Genomic DNA, 25,179 nt, shown 5'->3' with positions numbered 1-25,179 from the left:
AGGCTAAAACAATGTGCTCTCACCACTATGAACTAAAGAAGAAAAGACTCGATTCCCACTGCAAAGTGTCTGGACAAGATGCTCTCTGCTAGTACCAAGATATCTTTTTTTTTTTTTTTGAGGAAGATTAGCCCTGAGCTAACTGCTGCCAATCCTCCTCTTTTTGCTGAGGAAGACTGGCTCTGAGCTAACATCCGTACCCATCTTCCTCTACTTTAAACACAGCATGGTGTGCCAAGCAGTGCCATGTCCTCACCAAGGATCCGAACCAGTGAACCACGGGCCACCAAAGCGGAACGTGTGTACTTAACCGCTGCGCCACTGGGCCAGCCCCATACCAAGATATCTTGAAACCTCACTGAAAATGGCAGAGAATCATCGCTTCCAATCCAGACCTGGGGTTTCTACATCTTCAGAATGAGAGGCTAAGACACCAATTGCCATTTCTCAAGGACAACACTTTACTTAGCAACCCTGTATCCAATTTAGAAACCCATATGGTTGAAGCCCACAGGCTCCTCAGCCATGAAAACGGTATTTGAAAATGACACGCCAGCATACCAACTTCAGCAAATCTAACAAGAAAAAATGAAGAAATAAGCCACATCAATTCCTGACCATGTCCTTACAACTCCATCTCTTGGGGAGGCTCACACAGAATGCCAATATCCTTTAAGAAAAGGTTATGAGATAGAAAGAAAAAAACCTATTTTCAAAAACTATCAGTTTTCCTTCCCTCTAGATTTAGTTTTAGAAGAGGAGAAAGACATGCAACAAAATGCTCACCATCATTTTGGAATGAAGCACCTTTAAAAGCATACCCAGATGAACCTTAAAAACATTATACTAGGTGAAATGTCAGTCATGAAAGGACAAATATTGTGTTATTCCACTTTTGAGGTACCTAGAATAGTCAAATGCATAGAAACAGAAAGTAGAATGGTGATTGCTAGGGGCTGGGAGAAGAGGGAAATGGAGATTTATGGTTTAATGTATACAGAGTTTCAATTTAAGAAGATGAAGAAATTCTAGAGCTAGATGGTGGTGACAGGTGTGTAACAATGTGCATGTACTTAATGCCACTAAACTATACACTTAAAAATGGTTAAAATGGCAAATTTTATGTTATGTGTATTTTACCCCAATTTTTTTAGAAAAGAAACTGCGGAAAAAAGTATACCCATCTCAGTAGAATTGTCATACAACTCAGTGATTCTACTCGTAGATATACACCCTAGAGAATTAAAAACAGGTACTCAAGGGCCCAGTCCGGTGGCATAGTGGTTGAATTCTCACACTCTGTTTTGGGGCCCAGGGTTCACAGTTTCAGATCCCAGGCACGGAACTAGCACCGCTTGTCAAGCCACACTGTGGCATCATCCCACATAAAATAGAGAAGATTGGCACATACGTTAGCTCAGGGCCAATCTTTCTTACAAAAAACCCTCAAAAACAAAAAAAAGACAGGTACTCAAATATTTGTACATAAATGTTCATGTCTACACTGTGTGCAATAGCTAGAAGATGGAAACAACCCAAACACCCATCAATGGATAAATGAATAAACAAAATGTTGCATATCCATACAATGGAATATTGAATTATTCAGCCATGAAAAAGAATGAAATACTGATACATGCTACAACATGGATAAACCTCAAAAACATGTGAAGTGAAAGAAGCCAGTCACAAAAGATCATATATGGTATGATTCCATTTATATGAAATATCCAGAATAGGTAAATCCATATAGACAAGAAGATCGGTTGCCAGGGTCTATCAGGAAGGAAAACAGGGAGCTACAGCTTAATGAGCATGGGATTTTCTTTTGGAGTGATGAAAATATTTTGGAACTAGATAGAAATAGTAGTTGCACAATGTTGTAAACATAATACCACCGAATTACATACTTTAAAATGATTACTTTTATGTCACATGATTTTTTTTAACCTCAATTTAAAAAAACAAAACAAAGCATACCCACCCTGTAGTATTCCACATGAGATAGAGCAAGTGAATTTCCAAATGGAAATTTTTCCCTTACCCCAAAATTACATACAACTATCATCCATAAAGATTGCTTAGATACTACCTACTTAGACAACAACCTGAATTCCAGTCTCCATTCCTTCCAGGATTTCTGACACTCTTACATCACACTAAAAGAAAGAGGGAATCTCTCACCTGACTCCTAAAATAAGTCCTAAAAGAACTTTCAGATTCTTTGCCTCTATTTGTTTGGCCCTTCATAATTTAACTTTCACATCATGGAGCCTTACCTTCTTTTCTGAGATGGTCTAACTGCTGGGGCCCTTAAATACAAACCCATTCTTTGGGTAGAGTCCTGGCCTGGTCATTTGTGTGTACAAGTCCATCCTCGGTTGCATACTAAAATGCAAGTTAAAACAAAAAGGATCAAAAGATGGACAAACTGTCACTATGGATGGTTAGTATTTTAACTGAATAGATCTACCCACAGTATTATAGGACATTTAGATGGTAGGAAACAAGTTAACACTGGTAGGAGCCATACACATAAATGTTAACCCCAAATCTTCATTTCTTAAAATATCTAAATACCATAAAAAGTCCCCTCTAGGAGGGAAGTTAGATTGACCATATGGATAAAAAAAAGAACACCATACCACAATAAACACCACTAAACACTTCAGATCTTGCTAACAGTACACTTTCCATACCACCCACAGTTGTGACTAGATAGCAAATATTTGAGCACCAACTATTTGCAAGGTATTGTACAGGAAGCCCAATATCTCCAAACAACTCTGCGAACTTTAAATAGTATTAAATGTATCTGTAATATCAATCTAATTCTCTTAGTAGGATGGCAAGTAAAAATCTTAGCAGTGAGAGGCCCCAAGAGATGATGATTAAAGTCCATCCTTTGAGGAGAGACAAAAACTAGCACTACTGAAAATGCAAAGCCACTGACAGTAAAGAGTAATGCAAAGAGCAAATGAAAAAGTTACAGGAAATATATAAGGATATCTGAGAGTTCATTTCAGAATAAGAGGCTCATAAATCAGAGCATAGATACAGGTTTACTTTCATGACCAGAATGACATTCTCATTAGCAAATATTTTCATGGTAGTTTGTCCTCATAAATTCCATCCTCATTCTATTAATCTCATTTATCAAAATGGGCCTAACTCAATTACTTTAACTTTATAAGATTGCAGATTTGATAGCAGAGCCCATGTCCTGCATCTTGCTTTGGCCGTCAGAATTCTTTCCCTTTTGAAAATCCTTGCCCTTTCCAGCTTTACCCTTTCCCAACCCCAAATGAAGCATGGAAAAATTAAGTTCGAGTTGTTTTATGGAAGGAATTTTGCTGAGGGTACAGGAAACATACATCCAAAAATTGTATTTAAATATAATGTTTATAGAGCATGATATACACCATTATTACATCAGGATACATATATTCTTAAAAAGACATAATCAGAAACCATCGAGAGACTTAGGTCAATCAATTATTACCAAGAATTTGCTTAATTATACAAATAAAATATTATTATGTAAAATTAATCATAAATAACTGGATATCAAATGAGATCCTCCCATTAGACCAGTAACAGTGATAAATACACCATAGGTAAAGACAAGCACAGATTACACTCACGAGAACACAGTTTTAAAACAAGTCATCCACTGATTTTGTCTTATGACAAACCTATACCTGAAGAACCTGGAATCCCATAACTACTGGCTATTACCAAAATAAGTGAGAACAGAAAAAAAAATAAATAAGAAAGCATGTGTTCCTAAAGATAGTAGAAAATATGAGCTTTAAACATGAGCTTTAGAGAGATTTGAAATTGGGTTAGATACAAAAGACTTTGAATGTGTACACTGTAACTACCTTAAAGCTCAAATTACTGAAGACAGACATTGGAATAATTTGATATATGGCATTGGATAATTGAGGTTCTTATGTAATCCGAATTCATTGATCCAGTTCAAAAATTCCAAGCACTTCAGAAATGCAGGCCAAATGCCTTGAGAGTAAATAATTTTGCACAATCTTTGTGCTTCTGATTATACCAGATGACTCTACTCCAACATTGAATTGATTCCCTAGAAAATACTAGAAAGATAAAATAACTTCAGTCTGTAGTGGCTTATCTCAATTTTGAAGCATGTCAATCTTGTAGCCATGAATCTAGAAATAACGGGTATTACTCCTTTGTGGCAGAATAAATACCCACAAAAGCCAGCCATGACACTCTTCATAAGAGTTTTGCTTAATCTCATCATCAACTTATGTGTATAACTGCTTAATTCTATTCAGTGTGAATTTAAAAGTTGATTAATCAAAACAAATAAAATTAATTCAGCTGACCACTGAAACCTAAAACTTTGTACTTTCTAGAATTGTAAAACAATGGAGAAAATATAAAATTCAAATGTTTTCTCCAGGAGATTAAGCAACATTTCCTTCAGTAACATTCTCTATTCCTTTCATAATCTAACGAATCAGATATGAAGTTTGGAAAGTAACTTTTTTACCCCTGCAAGGGCTTCCAATAGGCAGCATAATTGTTTAAGAAGAGCAAAGTATCTGCTAATCTCTGAAAAAAATCTTACTTCCAGTGAGAATGTGCTAAGCTAGGCAGTAACAAGAGATAACTTTTGCCCACTTTCAGTCAGTTTTTCGCTAAGAGTCATAGATTTTCTTCATTTGTCAGAAAATATCCTTTGTACGTTAAAAGCCTGTAAGACCATTTTGGTAACTTGGTAGGTTTGGGGCATCCCTACTGAGATAATTATCGGAGATCCAGAATCCTCCATGATTCACGGATATCAGGCTTGTAAACCCATTCTAATAATGAAACAGCCTCCGTAGGCACAACTCTTAGAAAGCTGCTCAAAGGCGATTTTAGGATTTGATGATTATGTCTATAAACACTTCTCAACTCTAAACTCAAGCAAGGTTCAGCTCCAAGAGGAAAGACAATTTTTGCTGCAAGGTACTGATTTTTAGACATTGCAGAAAAGAAGGCGTTCAGGCTCTAGGTAACTATGTGATTTGAGGAAGCAAAGGCATCTGCTCCGATGAGACGGCAGGGAGGAGATTTTGCTCACAAAGAGCTCTCGCCAAGAAACACCTCATTCTGTAAGCCAGAAAACTTAACTGATGGACACAGGCAGTGGGAAAAAACCTGACAAGAATAAATAGGAATTTCATGAAAACTAACAGGAGATCATCATAAAAGGCTGACTACCCTAGGGCTCATTTGAAGGAGTTACCGTCTAGTCTAAAGATTCATCGAGTCTCTTTTGTTTTTTCCAGGTTAGGCAGGGAGGCCTCTGACCACTTTTTAACTACCCAACTTAAGCTCCATGTTTAAGTACTTTTTTTGTTAGTCAAGAATTTGACTTTGAGGAAAACTTCTTAGCCAATTGTATTCCAGATGAAAAGACCCACACTGCTCTATGCCCTAAAGAGCTTTCCCAAAATACTCCAATTTAAAAGAAAAAAAAAAAGCACCAACAGATTAAGTTGAAACAATTAGAACAGCATGGAAAAGCCCTAATCTTGTCAAAGGGATGAGTTTGAAGTTAGCACTCACACTAGTCCCCCCGACTTTCACTCTGGTTCTTTTTGCCTCCATAAGCAAATCTATTAGCACAGGTACACACATGAGTTTCAGAAGTTCTGCTTCTTTCCTGGCTGCATTCTTCAGGCAAATCAGCTAAAGTGATACGGGCACTGAGTATTTTTCTTCTTCAAGCTACTGACCTGGTAACCTTGGAAGAAGTTAAGAATTTCCTTAACTCCAGTATTGTAGGCCAGGCCCTGCATTCTGACCACCGTGCCAGGCTGTGGAGGGACACCGCTAAGATTAGCAGCTGTAGGGAAGTAGCCAAGACTATTGGGCGAACCTGGGGGGCTAAAGGGAGAAAAAGCACAGTGAACCAATAGAAACAGACAATGTCGAATATTTACTCTAAAAACATTAGTTACTTAAGGAAATAGACTTTCTCAGGGTGATCGTTCTTAGACTTCTCAGAGTCTTCTTCCAAGACAGGTAAGAACACCATAGCTGTTCTGTCCCACATTTCCACAAAAGCCAAAGGTTGAAAGGTAGAAGGGTTACTGTAGAGTTAAAAGCAGTGCTTCCCCAAAGATCCAGTTCTGAGATTCTTAAAGGGAAAGGAAGGAAAAAATTAAGACTTCACAGTCATTCAACCACACAGCACCACTTCCGAAGCCCAGCTCATTGACGATTAACTGGCTAGTTATCAGGAATACTAAGGCATAAAAAGGCATGAATACAAAGGACTGATAGGGACCTTAGCCACAGAGACCAAAAGTATCCAAAGTGACAGCTCCAAAAAATAGACTGTTCTACCCATATACAGCAAATGTACAGCACAATACTACAGCAAGGTATAATAGTGCTCAAGAGTTATTTCTTCCAACCTGACTGAAAGAAACAGAAAAAACAGAGGGGAGGTGAAAATCGAAAGGGATGCATAACAAATTAAATCAATCACAAGTAACACGAGGGGAAATTGATGCATGGGTTCTCTTAGTGCATCTGCAGTAATTACCTCCAAGGAGCACAAGCCAAGTGAACACCTAATTATTCTTTACGTGGCAACTCAAGTTGTTAACCATATTGTTCATTTAGTTTCACCCTGTCCTCCACCCAATCTGTTTTCTACCACAATTGGTGGCTAGTTGTGAAAATTGAAAATACATATAGGGAAATTTTTTAAAGAAGTCATTAGCTTAAAGAGTAATAAAAACCCACAGCCTTAAATTATTAATGATTATAAATCTTTCTGAGTAGGTAATTATTGCATTTCAAAGACAAGTAAACACATACTGGAAGGGACTAAAAAATCATTGCGATTGTCTATCTTACATAATCCTAACTAATGGGTTAATAGAAAGAAGGGTACCAGATGTGCATCTAGTCCCAACTTCCATTTTTTATTAGCACAGTTACATTGAGCAAGTCACTTAATTTCTCTTATCTCTATTTCACCATTTGCTAAATGGAGATGATAGCACCTTCCCAGTTTCACAGAATGTTCTTCGGATTCAATGATTTAACATATCAAATTACTCTATAAACCATAAAATTTATGCTATCTCACTCTTGCTATATCCATAACCATCATTCTATTTCATCATTTTTAAAATATGGGAATCTGAAAATATTACTTGACATCAAGCTGCCCTTAACCTTTTAAGCCTCTAAAGCAGTGATCTTCAACTTATTTGCATATTGAGTCATTTAGCGAGATTTTCAACTCTCTGTATGGAGAGCCTATTTAGACACTAAATGTCAATCTGTGTGCAACTGTGAGAGCAGAGACAGAGGGAATGCAGAACTTTAGGACTTTAGCCATCATTCAGCCACACCACCTCATTTTTCCCTGAGGTGGAAACAGAAACTAAGAGTTAAATAATTTCACACAACCAGTTAGCTCTTCACCAAACCAGAAGAACCAGCCAGATTTCTCAACTTCTAGTTCAGTGCTTCCCCCTATATAATCATCATTCAAAGACTGTATTTGCTCTGTCAAATGCCTGATAGAACACCACTCATCTGTCAGTGGTCATGCTGTGGTGGTGGCTCACATACAAAAAAGAGGAAGATTGACAGTGGATGTTCCTCTGTCTTCCTCAGCAAAAAAACCCCAAAAAACAAACAAACAAAAAACCTGATAGATAACTAACTCTAATTCTCAAAGACCTTCAAGACATCTTCATGTATTTCATTATGAGTTATTCAGACTTTCCAAACTGGATAAGAAAGTCAGATAATTTCCAAAACATACAACTTACTTCCATGACTCTGTCCTGGCATATTCTATTCCTTTTGATAAAGATCTCCTATAAATCTAGGTGTCTAGTGCCTTCAAAATACAACCAAGATAAAATAATAGCAAGATAAAAGTTATCCAACTAGAAATCTAAGGTTATAAATGACAATTACATTCAGCATCTGTAAGGTAGCACCTATTCTGATGAAGCCTAAACACAACACAACTTGGATTCACATCTTTATTTTTTGCACTATGGTTACTTGTTGTATACAAGGCATCTTAAGGAAAATTAAATAATCTATTATCGGGGCCGGCCCCATGGCCGAGTGGTTAAGTTCGAGTGGTTAAGTTCAAGTGCTCCGCTTCGGTGGCCCAGGGTTTCACTGGTTGGGATCCTGGGTGTGGACAAGGCACCGCTCATTAGACCATGTTGAGGCAGCGTCCCACATACCACAACTAGAAGGACCCACAACTAAAATATACAACTATGTACTGGGGGGGTTTGGGGAGAAAAAGCAGGGAAAAAAAAAGATTCGCAACAGTTGTTAGCTCAGGTGCCAATCTTTAGAAAAGAAAATAATAATAATAATCTATTATCTACCTAACAGGGCATGAGAATAAGAATTTTCTATCTACCTAAATTCCACATTCTTTCACAGATTATTGAAAAAAGAATCAGTAAAATAATTTATAGAATAAAACGATAGGATAAAGACAAGGTACACTTATATGCAGAAAATCAGAATTTACTAAAAAACTACTAGAATAAACTAGGTTAGCAAAGTTACAAGATACAAGATGAATACACAAAATAAGTCAATTGCATTTCTATACACTACAATGAACAATTAAAAAATGAAATTAAGAAAGCAATTCCAGTCACAATAGCATCAAAAAGATTAGAATACTTAGGAAAAAATTTAACAAAAGAAGAGCAAAACTTGTACACTGAAAACTACTAACCATTGTTTAAAAAAAAAATCATGTAAATAAATGGAAAGCTAGCCCATGTTCATAAAGATGACATAATATTGCTAAAATGGCATTTCCAAATTGATCTACAGATTCAGTGCAATAACTATCAAATTTCAACAGGCTTCTTTGAAGAAATTAACAAAGCTGAACCTAAAACATGTATGGAATGCAAAGGACTCAGGCAAACTCTCTTGAAAAAGAACAAAGTAAGAGGACTTTTATACTTCCTAAGTTCAAAACTTACTACAACACTGTAGTAATCAAGATAGTGTGGTACTTACATAAAGGTAGTCATATAGGCATACACATCAATGGAATAGAATTGAAAGGCCAGAAATAAACCCTTACATTTATGGTCAATTCAATTTTTTTTTTCCTGGTGAGGAAGACTGGCCCTGAGCTAACATCCATGCCAATCTGCCTCTATTTCGTATGTGGGATGCTGCCACAGCATGACTTGATGAGTGGTGTATAGGTCCACACCCGAGATGCAAACCCATGAATACAAGGCTGCTGAACCATAGTGCGCGAACTTAACCACTATGCCATGGGACCGGCCCCTATGGTCAATTGATTTTTGACAAGAGTTCCGAGACAATTTGATGAAGAAAGAACTGTTTTTTCAATAAATGGTGCTGGAACAACAGAATAGCCACATGCAAAAGGATGAATTTAGACCCCTACCACACACTATACAAAAACCTCAAATTGAATAATATACCTAAATGTAAAAGCCAAAACTCTCACAAGAATATATAGCAGTAAAGCTTCATGACCTCATGTTATACATGAGACCAAAAGTCTAAGTAAGAAAAAACAAATAAATTGGACTTGATCAAGATGTGAAACTTTTGTGCTTTAAAGGACACCATCAAGAAAATGAAGATATTCCACAGACTGGGAGAAAATATTTGTAAATCATATCCTACATGGTCTCATATCTAGAAAGTATAAAGAAATTTGACAACTGAAAATAAGAAAAATAACCCAATTTAAAAGTGTGCAAAGAACTGGAATAAACATGGCTCCAAAGAAAATATACAAATGGCTAATAAGCACATATAAAGATGCTCAAAATCAATAGTCATTAAGGAAATGCCAATCAAAACCATAATTAAATAGCAAATCCACACCCACAATGATGGTTAAAATAAAAGAGTAAGAGTTGGAAAGAATGTAGAGAAATTGGAACTTTCTCTTATACACTGCTAGTGGGAATGTAAAATGCTGAGGCCCCTTTGGAAAACACTTTGGCTGTTTCTCAAAGGTTAAACAGTTACCACATGATGCAGCAATTTCACTCCTACATACATACCCTACCCAAGAAAAGTGAAAATCTATGTCCGTACAAAGACTTGAAACACAAATGTGCACAGCAGCATTATTCCTAATAGCTAAAATGTATAAACAATTCCAAATGTCAAACAACTGATGAATGGATGATAAACTAAATGTGGTACATCCTTATGATGGAATATTATTTAGTCATAAAAAGGAACGAAGTACTGATACATGCTACAACCTGAATGAACTTCAAAAACATGCTAAATGTAAGAAACCAGTCACAAAAGACCATATACAGGGACTGGCCCCATGGCCGAGTGGTTAAGTTCATGTGCTCCGCTTTGGCGGCCCAGGGTTTCGCTGGTTCAGATCCTGGGCGCAGACATGGCACTGCTCGCCAGGCCACACTGAGGTGGCGTCCCACATGCTACAACTAGAAGGACCCACAACTAAAAATACACAACTATGTACCGGGGGGGGGATCTGGGGAGGAAATGCAGGGGAAAAAAAGACCATAAATGAAATGTGATTTCATTTATATGAAACATCCAGAACAGGCAAATCAATAGAACCAGAAAATAAATTGGTAGTTGTTTAGGGATGGGGGAGGGGAAAATGAAGGGGGTAAAAGTGAGGCAAATAGGAGTTGCTACTAACGGGCACCAGGTTTCTTTTTGGGGTGATGATTATTCTAAAATTAGATTGTTAATTATCCAAAAATTAGACTGTAAAATTATTCTAAAATTAGCAACACAACTCTGTAAATACACTAAGAACCAATGAATTGTATACTTAAATTGGGTTAATGGTATGGTATGTAAATTACCTCAATAAAATTGTTTTAAAAACCTAAAAACCAAATCTCAAAATTAACTTTTGAACTAATTCAATTCAGTTAACCATCAATTTACAGTCAATGTTTGAGAAATGTAATGCTTTTCATGAAAAATACATTACTCAGTTATCAGAAAACCTTAGTCTTTTTCAGATTGCACGTAGTTTAAGGAATGTTAGTGAGTGCCGTATGTTATAGGATAAGGGATACAACTTTAAACACAAGAATAGCTTCAAAGTATGTATGGATTTTTCTGACACCACAGAATAAGGATAACATAAAAATCATGTGTGTGCTTTATGGCAGTGGTTTAGAGATAGATAAGGAATTCAAACAGGAAATTTTCTATCCTCACTCCAAATAAGAGAATAAAAGAGAGCTGCCCATCAAAACCAGGCCACATCAGTAGCTCGTCCTAATCTTTATGTTCAATTGTTAGTCACTGTTTTGGGTTCTCACTTCCATTAATATCTTTAGTTAGGTTTCAGATTCTCAAGTACCAGTATTTATCAACGTCTCAGGTGTGCATGATGTCAATAATGTAACTTCTACTCAAATGCTACAAAAGTTCACAAATTGATAGGACTACAAAGGAACCAAAGGGTTAGGGCCAAATGAACAAGTCAATTTAACACTGAATCCAAAAGTCCCACAGTGTTGAAGAGATTGTATCACTTCAAGTAAACCAACCAGGGGAGTGTACGTGAGCTGATGAGAAAGCCCGTTGGGGTTGCCTGAACAAAGAACTGAGGGGAGGTGGGAGGAAATGAAGGAAACAGTAAATAGCACGAGAGGGGCTTTTCTAAAGCTTTACACTCAGAAAACCGCCAGAGCATCACAGCCGTGAAGACATTACTGCTGAGGCTCCTTCAGCAAGTTGCACTGAGATCACGTTAAGAAACTGCTGAACGAAACAAGTGACTGAATGTATTATAAAGTTGATGACGATTTCCTCCACTGCAGCGCTCCGTGTCCTCTCTACATATTTAGGTAAAAATTTTCAAACCCAATGTAGAGAAAAACTATTTCGCTGAGAAGTTATGACTTCCTTTCCTTTGAAGTTATGAGTTTTGCAATTTAAGTTTCCTTTTGTCTGACTACCTGGGCAGAGGCCATGACTGTTATGCCAATTATTAATTTAATTGTCTAATTTTCTGTTGCCAGACTATCCAAATGTTTCTTCCTATCCTATATTTTCCCAGATCCTAATTTATCTCATCTAATTTTATAATATTCAACACATCCTAATAAGTGTGACAAACTTCTTTGTAGAACAAGGAAAGGTATATGAAAATACTGGGGGCCATGATACCTACCATATCTAAACACTCATAATACACACTATTGAAAACTAAGTTCATCATACCCTTCTTCATTTACTTAATAATTAGAAATTACTAAACATTGGTAACACAATGTTATCATATTCATAATTTGAGGACTTGTCACATTTCTCTATAGAAGAGAAGATCAAAGTTTATCCTGTTAGAGAATTAGGTTAAGTGAAAGAAGATCAGAGAACTGTATTCTTCCCTCTGGATGAGTCACAACACATTAACATAGGAAGCACTCTGAGAAGTCCTGCAGAAAGAAATCTATTTCCAATGCCTTGTAAAATTGCTGCACAGAGGCTTTGTACTAACATTCACTAAAACTTCTAGCGTTGCAAAGACCATATATTTTGGAAGTAAAAGGAGAAATATTGTTTCATTCCTGGCAAGTGTGAAGGCTGGAGTCAACTTTCACGGAGGAAATTTTTGAACTTTAAGTTTTCATCTGACATCAACAATCTCAAGGTTAACTTAGCATTCTTTGTGAATATTGCAGCTGCCCACAGACTGATTACTACATCTGGATCCTGGATTTCTGTTAGCTTTTTAAAGGCCAGACAAGCTTCTCTACATACGTGCATCTATCTCTTGTAGAAAGTTTAAGTAGCCAACAAATATAAAAACACATAGGAACAAATAAAGAAATCTTTCAAGGATCTATTTCACCTAAACAGTCAGCAAATTTATGTACTTTCAGAACAGTTTGGTAGCTAAACTTAAATTTACTCCAGTTATGTCAAAGATTATAAAAAGTAACCCTCTACTACAGTTATAATATGCTCCAAAAACATAGTAGACTGCTTACTCAAAACAAAGATAGCCCTGATAAAGACCAACTTCTAATTTGAAAACTGAATCCTATACTAGAAATTATTTTGAAAGTAATCTTGTTGCTCAAGGTACAAAATAATAGCATAGCTGATCCTCTTACATGTTTAGAAAAAAAACGTAGTGTCTTGATAAAAAAAATCTAGATGAAGAAAGCAAGCAAAACACACTGTGATCCATGGACATCTTTCTCCTTGGGAAAGATACAAAAGAAGACAATTTCCAGAGGGGCTCATTTACAAAAATTACTTTTGAAGGTATTTTTGGGTCACTGTTTTTGAAATGCATTTTTGTCTTATTTTTTAATAAGAATAGAGACAACATGGCAAGGTGCAAATACAGAGCAAGTAGCACGACTCCATTACACCATTTACCTTTACAAATCGGAACCTCTCTCTGGAAGCAACTGTTTTCCCACTTCTTGGTTATTATTGGCTGTCTTTTCAGAGACTGTTTATTAATTATTTCAAACTTCAATGGAAAATGTTTCCTAATAAAGCCATTTTGCTTTTGGTGAAATTAAAAAGACCAAAAAATGAGGTATTTTAAAAGACACAACATACGGTAAAGAAAATCAAAGTCAAAAGTCATTAATTTGCATTGTTGAACAAAAGTCACAGACAAATCTCAATTCTTCCTTTAGGCTTCCTTTAGTGTAATCTCGTAAAGACAGACAAAGGACATGTTTAAATGGGGCAATAGAGGCAAAGTAGGGTTATTTTGTTTATCAAGGTTGGACACATGTTTTATTAAGTTCTCCTGCTTTAACTAAAGTCATTAATGCTTTAAGAATAAGGTGCTTAATTTAAAGATACATTTGGCACATAAATAATAGCAGGTGAAAGAAATGATCTCTAGGTCTTGTGCTTTAAAATGTTCTGGGAGTAGGAGTGTTGTAGGGTAAACAGTGGAAATAAATGAAACAATACTGGCAAAATATTGATATTGTTAATATCATAATATATATTATATATACAAGATAATAATATATATAATGGTAATATATATAACATAATATAAAATGATACATATTATATGTTATATCATAATATCATAATGTTATAAGGTGTTTGAGTGATTATTTTTCCTTGAGGTTTGCTGCGCTTGATAATTTTCTGCAATGCGAAGAAGAATTTTAGGCATTTTTTCATTTTAATTCCTGGACCTGCTCATTATATGAATAAGGTCCTTAGACTAGCAAGTGACTATGTCCTCTATGGAAGCTATGCTGATCTCTCACTGACTGACAGGAAAGACCGAATTGCCCACAGCAGTTCTTCTTGGTTACATCATTTAGAAATATCATCCCAACTGAAAAAACTGAGTGACAATCATCCCCACCAACAAAACTTATCTGACTCTTCTTCATTACTACAATATTACAATTGAATTACAATAATATAATGCTTGATATTGCATTATCACAATATTCTAGTATCATTTCATTGTATGCTGAATTCCAGTTTGCATTTGTGGTACTAAGTTGTAAAAAAAATTTTAACCAAGACGAATATAACCCCATACTAAGGATATATTTTTTCTTAGTCCTATTAGGAAACTTTCAACAGGTAAATTAGAAAGTAAGCTGGTTGCCAAATGTTACTATTGGGAGAAACTAGGTAATTGTATATGGGATCTCTCTGTACTATTTGTTATAACTGCATGTGAACATATCTTATTAAAGATAAGCATACCTATACTTATTAAAAACACAAATAGAAAAAGTAAACTTGAACTAGAAAGCAAAGTGTTCAAAATAAGAAATGCTGGCATCTCTCAGAGGCTTGGTATCCTTGTGGTTTAAGTGCAAAGAATTCCAGAATAAAATACAACATTATACAACAAAGCAAACACTGCAGAAGGCCTCAATATTACTAAATACTCATATTCATTGCTTAGGTAGAAATAAGCTGATTTTACAAGAAATGGTTATCCCAAGGCAAAAAGAATTTCCCCCCACCATAAACCTTTCAAATAGGCATGCAAATGACGCATTACTCATGAAGAAAGTCAAATATCCCTTGCCATCTTTTTTGGTTCAATGTCATGTTACTTGTTAATGTCTAGTGTCCTACAAAAGGTGAGGTGATGCATACAAGGCATTTACGTTAGTCCCTCTTTCCTTAAATTAGATGACATTTAATTGAAGAATCAGCATGCTTCTCAACTGTGCTACAGCTCTGATGCAAGGGAGAATATTCTTTTCTGAGAAAAATAAGAGATCAGAATAAAAGGGAGGGCTTTATGTAATGGGAGAGAAAGGGTGTGATATAACAGAGTTTTGAGTGATGAGCAGGTGGGCATGAACAGAGAGCCTCTTCTAATTCTTTTGTATCCTAGGCTATGCTCTGGGATACTGGGTAACTGAAATCTTCTCCCAAGAGAGGAAAGGAAAAAAAGGTCCATAAGCAGAAAACAGAACCACTTGAGGAACTTGCTCTTCAACATGCTGTTGTCACACCTACTCCTCTAGAATGCTAAAAACTCATCTAACAACAAATGAAAACCAATTCTTTGGTTCACATTTTCTCCTTAAATGTTCCTCAAGTAACCTAAATCCTTAATGATGAAAGATACTATATTCTCGGAGCAATGCCCACTATAGAATTTATCTCCAAATTTTCAAATATAACAAGTTAGAGGAAATAAATAAGGACAAATGCCACCTAGCTGAAGGAGTCCTTTGAAGTCACTGACTTCGCAGAGACGAACTCTGTCAGCTACTTGGGACCAGAAAGTGTCCGGGTCCTATTAATCCTACTATTCCCAATATGGCCACACACACAGGTACTAAATAACAGTTTGTTCAGTTAAATCGAAAGTTAAGAACAGTTAGAACCAATCACTTTTTTTGAAGGACATGGTTTCAGAAATCTGCAAAACACGTTAACATCTTGATGTTTTAAATTAATGAACACATTGCATTAATATGAAGTCAAACTGACATATTTCATTTAAAAAGTGGAGGGAATTAAAAAATTTTAATTTAAAAAGAGACAAACTCCAAAGCCTCTGATTTAGTATCTTTTTTTAGCCTAAAGTATGGTATCTCAGCCTTTCCTACTTATCAAAGAATAGGCCACAATATCCTTGAATATTTACATAACAGTTTTCCAATAGCCTCAAAAGACACATAGTCATGTGCGGTTAGAGATTAACGGTGTTCTGCCAAAACCATAAAATCTTTTTATTGTTTTTGGAATTTGTTTTTTAAATTATTCCAGATTTTACAGTATAACAGCATGGTGCCATGTTTGAACACTTTTATGCATTTGTGTGGGTAATTTCACTAGAATTAGGGAAATGTACATTAATGAAACAAATCAGAGGTTATTTGGAAGCATCAATTTAAATATAATGCACATGACCTTCGATTTAAAAATTCCACTTCTGTAAAATCATCCTACAGAAATATAAGCATTATTTTTCAGCTTGAAATAGATTATTCATTTTTTTTTTATTACAGTAACATTGGTTTATAGCATTATATAAATTTCAGGTATATATCATGTATTTTGATTTCTGTGCAGGTGATGTGATGTTCAACATCCATCACCACACACATGTGCCTAATCACCCCTTTCCCCCCCCCCTCCCTCCGCCCTGCCCCTCTGGTAGCCAACAAACCAATCTCTGTCTCTACGTGTGTGTTTGTTGTTATCTTCTATTTCTGAATGAGATCATATGGTATTTGACCAGAAATATAAGTATTTAAAGATGAATATGAGCTTTACTTAATAGAGAAAAATGAAATGAGTTGTCTAAAAATAAAGGAATTGTTAAGTTATGATGTATTTTCACTGTTGGGACATCATGTGGAAGTTAGAAGAGTAAGGTAAATATATAAATATTCCTTAGGGAAGAAGTCAATGACATGCTGGCAAGTTACAAAAAAAAATAAAAGAACAAGGGGGGCAGTACATGTTAAGTATGCCACATTATTTAGAAGCAGACACATATGCGTGTTACTAAACTGCCAACAGCGATTACTACTGGACTTGGAGGTGTGTAAAATGGGAGCCTAATTTTACCCACTACACTTCTACACTCCTAGACTCAACAAAGGGGACATTACAAACTTTAAAACTACTAGTAGAAAAAAATTAAGTACAGTCAGGAGCCCAAAGTTACAGGAATCATTAAACCACAAATGTCAGGTTCTCCTGCCTTTGGGGCTTCGATTCAAGACATGAGTTCCCATCTCACTGTGATGGGAAACTATTTCTAAGAGATCCCTTCTTTTAACACTGTCCAGATAGCAAGTCAATGGTGAAACCGGATACACTGCAAATGTATTGTAGGCAAGAGAAAGTGCACCAGGCTTCCAGTGGCACAGTGCATTCCATTCCTGACATTCTGATAGTGTAAGAAAGGTAGACAAAGATTGCTCTTATAACCAGAATCCACTACCTGCAAGTGATTGTTTACAGAATCCAGAGAAGGTGACAGATTGGGATTGGGCTAGGTGCCTGACGTGGCACTCAACCATGAACAATTACTCATGCTTCTGAACCTTTTCAAGTCTTCAAAAACATGGCCAGCTGAGGATTATCATGGCTTTCTCCCTATTCTTGTTCCCCAGTAGAATAAAGAATATCTCCAATAGCATTAATCAGTGTTTTAAAAATTCCTAAAAAAATAAACAAATGTAATTAACAGTGGCTACAAACTTCATTGCTGTGATTCCAAAGTTCTTTATCCCTAATGGAAAACTATAGATGGAGAGAGAAGAAAATAACAATGTGGCACAGCAACTGTAGGGATCAGATAGGTTAGTTCCAGGCCACTTATCAAAAACTTCACTTACATATTGGATGTACTCAAAAGATTTAGTCTAAATAAGCTTGAGAAGAAAAAATAAGGCCTGGTATAATTTTTAAAATTTTGAGCAATATTGCTTGTGCCAAAGTAAAATCTTATTTTAATAAAGTGACTGGTTACTTGCTAAAAAGTTTTTTTGCTTTTTTTTTGGATTAGGAAGATTTGCCCTGAGCTAACATACGTTACTAATCCTCTTTTTTTGCTTGAGGAATATTAGCCCTGAGCTAACATCTGTGGCAGTTTTCTTCTACTTTGTAGGTGGGATGCTTCCACAGCATGACTGATGAGTGGAGTAGGTCCGTGCCCGGGATCTGTAAATCCAGGCCACTGAAGGAGAGCATGCCGAACTTTAACCACTCAGGCATGGGGCCAGCCCCTAAATAAAGTTTTTTAAAAATTTTTTGAAAAGAAAATTGAGAACGAGAAGTCATTATATATCCAAGTTAGAATCACAGGCATTCAGACCTGAAAGGACTCCAAAAACTTGACCAATCCCATCATTTTATTAAAGGTTTTGTTTAGATTTAATTTTTCCTTCTTCTCCCCAAAGCCCCCCAGCACATAATTGTATATTGTAGTTGTGGCATATGGGATGCCACCTCCGTATGGCTTGACGAGTGGTGCTAGATCCGCACCCAGGATCTGAACTGATGAAACCTCGGGCTGCTGAAGCAGAGCGCAAGAGCTTAACCACTTGGCCATGGGGCTGGCCCCCCACTCCCATTATTTTATAAGAGCCAGAAAGGTTAAGTGACTTGTCCCAGTTAGAAGAAGAGATGAAACTAAAACTCAGGTCTCCTAAGTCCACACTGATAACTTTCTCTCCATTATACCCTGCTGCCTCCCAGAAATTGAGCACAACTCAAAAGAATCAGATTAAAAATATATTGAATAATCTCATTCTGGACTTGTTTGTTAAGATTTAGAGGGGAAAGAATACAAGCCCTGTAAAATTTAAAACAACAATTTGCATTTATTGTGGCTTGACATATGAATTCATGCTACTTAAAAATATAATTATTCTCGTTACGTATTTTCCTATTTTATAATTCATTCACATGATACTGCCATCCTATTACAGTGATTACTGTGCTACTCACTAATGGCCCTAAGATAGGAAAAGGAAAAAAGGAAAGTTGTATACATAGGTAACCTAAAAGATCATACTGTCAATACTACATGGTTAAAAAATAAACTTATTTCAGTTTGTCTTGAAACAACTTTCTTGGTCACAGATACGACCAGAGGCTGTTACCTGCCTTGCTAACCTTCAATGTGGCCGACAGTGTTCTTTTGTGAACTCAGGCACTGGCCATCAAGGGAGTCTTTTGTTTCTGTCCCTCATTCCCCCTCCATCAGAGCCTTACCTAGGATAGTATGCTGTGTAGTTCATGAAGAGCTGAGTGCCCGCTGGGTAGTACGCTGTGGAGGGCTGCAGTGCTCGTGGATTCAAAAGCACAGAGGGCTGATAAATGGCAGCTTCGGTAGGAATAACTGCTGCAGGAGCTGGAAATGTGTAGGAAGGAGGAGACAGGCCTAAATAAGCAAAGAGAGAGACTTTGAGACACATTTGTAACAGCTGACACATGTGCTGGCACTAAAGCTGTAAGGTCACCATTCCATATGCACATTTTGAAGAAAGAAATCAGTTCCTTATATCATCCCAAGCAACCTCCTTTTGATTAGATATCACTTAGAAGTAATCTCATCTCTCACACTCCATCAACCTAAAGAAACGTTTTTACTCTGAAATTTGGAAAAACCAACATCGAGTAGACTTTCAAGCCTTCTCAACCATTTCATGACATGTGATTTTTTTCCCCGAATCTTGAGTGCCAGGTACCGTAAACTAACCCTTTGAGGAAAGAAACATGGGACTGACATTTAGTGTAACTTTAAACCAAAAGCTGGGTTCTCTTTTTTTTTGTTGTTGAGAGCCATGCTGCTATTCCATCTTGCTATCTACTCCACAGTACAACATAAAATGAAAAAGGCTATAAAATGCTATTTGCCAGTACTATGTATTATACCAAAGCATAGATTGTGCCAAAGTGAACTGACCCAAAAGGATATTAACTCTGCATTATTTTCACCTAAAGGCAATCCAGAAGATGGGCTTTGAAGCTAATCTACATCTTCACACGCGTTAAAAAAAAAAAATCTAACCTGAAAAATAACCCAAATTAATATATGTATAAGTCTCCCTGAGAGTCAACTGATAAAAACTCAACTCAGGTTGAAAAGAAAATAGAAAAGATGAAATTCCTTTGTCTTCTGGCTACTCAACTTCTTCCAGGCCCAATAACACACTTAAGTCAGACCAGTTGCTGGTCACCAGCTTTAACATGTGGGATGAACACAACTATCCAGGCCATCTGTACCCAACAGAAGAGATAACTGAGAGGTTGCCCGAATTTGGGGTCCCTGACTTTAATTTTCACACTTAGAACTACCTAACATATTTTGCAAATACCAGAGGACCAAAGGATAACTTTTCACATGAAAATCTCTATTGTCTTTTGCTCTTCTTATGAGTTTCTATGTCAATGGAATTGAGTACTAACACCAAAGACCAACATATTGATCTTATATTCAACATTTGGGTCCTTCATATTCACCAAAAACTGTGCTACATGTTAGATACCAAATGTAGATGAACTTTTAAATTATGATCCCTGGCCTTAAAGAGTCCACAAAATGGCAAATGACAATTCGAGGCTCCCAAGTCACGTAGAAAATTATAAAGCCTGTGCCTATATCCTGCTTTCAAAACTATCAAACAATTCATTATCCGACAGTCCTTCACACCAATAAGACACGTATATAGAAAGTGTCAATCTGTCCTGCCTCAAAACAAAGAAGCAGAAATTTTTGATAACTAAACAGATTGGGCTGCTCAGATTTGAGTATTCCTCAAACGAAAGGACAGCTATTCCAGTATTCCTAGAAGAGAATCAGACTTACATATTCATAGATTAGAAAAATGGAGTTGACCTTAAAATTTTAACTTTTTCAAAAAGTTAAAAAATAAACAAATTAAAGTTTAAAACTTCAAAACAATGAGACTTTAACAGAATTTCTTTCCCAAATTTAATAAACCCCTCAGTGGGGAATAACCAATTACTTTTAACTGCTTTAGTCCTTCAGATTAGATCAAAATCCCGCAATTTCTGTAAATTTTTTGGCTGCTGTATAAATAGGCAATCACCTAAAATGAGCTGGCAGGAAAGAAAGTTCAGTAGAACAGGCGTAATATTAGCATGTATAAATTGGAATTCTGATTTTTTTTTTTTAAATGAGTAATCTCTTCCACTGAAATAAAAAGCAGCCAAATTTTAGTTAAAATTTTTGGAAAGTATTAAAGGATATAGAAATTTATTTTTATGTTTTGAAAAATGCATTTTAAATTTTTTCTATTATTTTAGGACTTGTGAGAAGAAAGGGGAAGAAACTGAAGTCTTATGAAGAAAGTCTGTAATGACCAGTTTTCCCCCAGGAAGAGAGAGAAGAAAAAGGATATCCCAGCAGAAGAATTTGGGTTACACATGATAGAGAAATTCCCCTATCTCAATGTGCTTGATAGATTTTCATTAAAGGAAACTGTAGAAGTCACTGACATTATCAGTGTTTTATGGGCAGAATGCATATGACTAAGATGACTTTAGGATATTCACTTAAGCCTAATCATAAATTTGCAAAACATGACAGTCATTAGTGATCAACTCTTACATATTCACCAACAGCAAGCAGCAGATAAATGGACTATTAGCATTTAGAAATTCCAAGGAATAAAAAGGATTAAGCCCCACTGAATGTTCTATGAATAATACTTTATCAAATAGGTACATTGGTATAGATTCCTCTTTACTAGAAAGTGATGTCCTAACACTCCCCATTTTCTGGAAATCGAGTACATAATCCAGTTTACTTTCTCAGTTATCTTTGGACTGTATTCCAGTTGCTACAGTCTTTAAACACACAAAACATGCCTCCTAACAAGGTATGTCTTATTCAAAAGTGAAAACTGCATCAAAAAGATTCAAGTTTTAAACATCAGATCCCCAAATATTCCTTAATCACTAACCAGAACTTGGTCTCCAAACTAAAGGGCTTATTCCTCTCAAACAGGATTCCAGATGGCTTGCACCCAGGTGCCAATGAGCAAGAGCATGGCTTGAAATTAAGCACTGATCCTGTGGTCCAGTGGAAACTTTGGCTAACTTATTTACGCATTTGTATTTTTTACTAACTTGCTCATTCCAGATATTCTGGAGAGCAAGAGAAGTGCTCCCCAGGTTATCCTTTCCAAAAATACTTAATGCTCAAAAAATTGAAAAATGTAAAATGGGCATCAAATCACCCTTCTAAAAAGCTAAATGTGCTACAGAAAGGAAAAAAAAAAGATCCAGCCATATTTATTTTACCTTTAAATGCGTATTAAAATATCTACATAGCCAGGTTGCCTCCCAGAGTCAGTGCTTATCTTGAGGACACTAAGCTTCAGAAATCAAGTGCTTATCACTGGAAAAGCAAGAATATAATTTGAAAGGAGGTATTTGTAGCATCTCTAATTATGGGTGTCCACAACCAAGGTCTTAAATGATTACCAGATACTACCGATTTCAGATGGGAAAGCCTTATGTAACCGTAACCACCTTGCCTGCCTCAGAAAGAACCAGGGGCACAGAAAGTTATGAAAGCAGCTTAAGCACCTACCAGCATATAGCGTAGAATAGCGCCAAGACCCAAGAAAAACTTACATGGTAACTTACATGGCGGTGGGGATAAGCCATTTCGATTTAAAGTGCCCCCCATTAACACAAAGTTCATCTCCTCAGCTGAACACTGAAAGACTTCAACATATCTGTCCTTCATGGTTTTTTTATGACACTTCTGTGCAGCCATAAATGCTCTGTCGGCAGACTTCATCTGGATAAAGGCATCTCCTGATGGGCGGCCCTGAGCGTGTGGGGGAAGAATAGAAACAAAAGGAGACTGTCTCCTTCAACAAGGAAATGGTTACTTACAAAACATGCAAAGTGACAATCACCCACAGTATAGATATTTTAGCCACAAAATCTGGGTGACAGTATGATCTACTGATATCTGACTTGCATTTCATCACCTAATCACCAGAATGGCCCACAAAACTTTGAAGAAGCAGTTTTGAGAGCTCATAGCTGAAAGTGATCCTTTTTGGTTTCTATTAATTAGTATCAGATTTATGGAATTTTGAAAGGGTCTCCTTGTGACTGTGGTTTCAAAGTATAGCACTGTATATTGGGTTTTTCCTTTCTGAAAAATCTGATTAAATCTTATTTGATTGAGAAAAGCTAGTAACAGAACCAGTATTAGAGCTTTATGTATCCTCCTGCATGAAACTGAACAAACCAGTGTTCTCTTTTGGCTCTCACTGGTCTGCAACATCCCTTTCTCCATTCCCTAAAGCCTAAGTTGGACATGGCTTGGGCATAGGGAAGGGGGATAAGGAATTGGGAGCTGCAAAGCACAGCAAGGGCTGGTGAGAGCTATATCACCAGCTTTGCTTGAAAGCCCTTCTCTCATCTCTTCCCTTGCACTGCCACCTTAAACGTTGGTCAAACAGGCGTTTATAGACATTTCCTCTGTTACTAATAGCTCACTAAAAAAACCCTATTTAAAACCAAGCTGATAGATTTCTGTTCCACAGAACCAGAATGGCTTAAATTTATTTAACATGGACATTTTATAAGGGAGAAAAAGACACAACCAGCTTATAAGACTCCTTTCTTATTTTATGGGTTTAAGTCTCTAGGGGATCGTTTTGTGCAAATTATTACCATGCAAGTTACCATAAGAGTTAACATACAAGGGAAATTAGGGATACCAGGGAAACCCAGTCCAAGATGGAAACCTAACATCTTCGAGGCAGCTAAGAGCTCATCCATTATCAAAGAGGCATTCCTCCCAAGTGCAATCACAATAGGTCAACAGGTCACATGGGTCAATGAGAGGCAAATCTGTCTACTGTTGTTAATCAAAGAGTAATAATAGCCCCTAGGTTATTAGAAATGGTGACTCAAAGAGAAACCAAACAATTCCCTGGTGATGCTGAATTGTGGGGAGTTTTATTTGAAAGGACTCCCACCAGTAAAGCATGCTGAGAGAGTACCTAGTCAGATAAAAGTTGCATAGCTTATTATTAACTTAAGAGTTAGAACGAGCATGTGCTGGTGTGGAAAACCAAGCAGGGGCTCAGGATGTTTTCTGATTCCTTGTCCCCAGTGGCATGTACTTTGTATTTCCAATACAAACCTAATTCAACCCATAATGTTCAGAAAACATCTTATTTTCAAAACTTAATACAACTTTGCTTTTAATAAAGAGTTCTAAAATTTTAGTTAGTACTACTTGGTTTACCGATTTTTAGAACTCTATCCTGCTTGTGATAGCACAAAATACTGGCAAATTGTCCAGCAACTAATATGAATTTTATTTAGCCAAAATCAAGAGACATCAAGCCAGGAACTACTTTTGTTTGTTTTTTTGAGGAACATTAGCCCTGAGCTAACATCCATGCCCATCTTCCTCTACTTTATATGTGGGACGCCTACCACAAGATGGCTTGCCAAGCGGTGCCATGTCCACACCCGGGATCCAAACCTGCGAGCCCCGGGCCACCAAAGCAGAACATGCGCACTTAACCACAGTGCCACCAGGCTGGCCCCAGGAACTACTTTTAATATGCTTTGAATATATACTTACATACCATAATAATTTGGTTAGATAGAGGCTTCCCAACGATAATTCATTAATACATTTGAATGCCTGTTATGATCACATAGTGTTCCAGGTAGTGCAGATACAAGTCCTTACTGAGTTTGTACTCTACTGAATGTAATTTGATGCCTAACATATATATATGGAATAAGGCATTTCTAAACAGTCTATGGATACAAAACACTCTGGAACACAGACACGCTCATTGATTTATATATTGTCAATGATTGCTTTTACACTACAACAGCCGAGTTACAGAGTTCAGTAGTTACAACAGTAAAACGTTGTATTAGACTGATAATGTATTTGTCTCCTACCTGGTGCTATTGATAATTTGATGGATATATGTGATGACAGAATCAGAGCTGAATTTGAATACCATACCAATGATAGCATTCTTTGTGGAGTTCATCCTAAAGACCTATTGCATTTATAGCTAAAGCTTTCCTTTAAGACTTAGTATACTACTGCTGAACATTTGTACTTTTTTATTGGAAGAGTTTTTGAGAAGAATAAGCAAATCAGTTTTCCAATAAGCA

General features: G+C 36.5%; 1 protein-coding gene across 17 annotated transcripts in view; it reads right to left on the bottom strand.

Moving 5' to 3' along the window:
• The window catches only part of ESRP1 (epithelial splicing regulatory protein 1), a 56,787-nt gene that overhangs the window by 5,730 nt on the left and 25,878 nt on the right, over positions 1-25,179 (bottom strand). For 2 of the 17 annotated variants that reach the window (XM_070631743.1, XM_070631742.1), the window contains 2 exons: positions 22,654-22,840; positions 19,249-19,417 (listed from right to left, as the gene is read on the bottom strand). In XM_070631743.1, coding sequence (XP_070487844.1) covers positions 19,249-19,417; positions 22,654-22,840 — 356 coding nt within the window. Of the gene's footprint in view, positions 1-2,279; positions 2,389-5,765; positions 5,917-19,248; positions 19,418-22,641; positions 22,841-25,179 lie in introns of all 17 variants that reach the window. The other 15 variants (XM_008540108.2, XM_008540111.2, XM_008540110.2 and 12 more) reach the window with 15 other exon arrangements.

This window comes from Equus przewalskii, chromosome 8 (genome assembly GCF_037783145.1).
Source record: "Equus przewalskii isolate Varuska chromosome 8, EquPr2, whole genome shotgun sequence".
Lineage (NCBI taxonomy): Eukaryota > Metazoa > Chordata > Mammalia > Perissodactyla > Equidae > Equus > Equus przewalskii.
The sequence above is the reverse complement of the archived record's forward strand: the minus strand, read 5'-3'. Positions and strand labels throughout refer to the sequence as shown.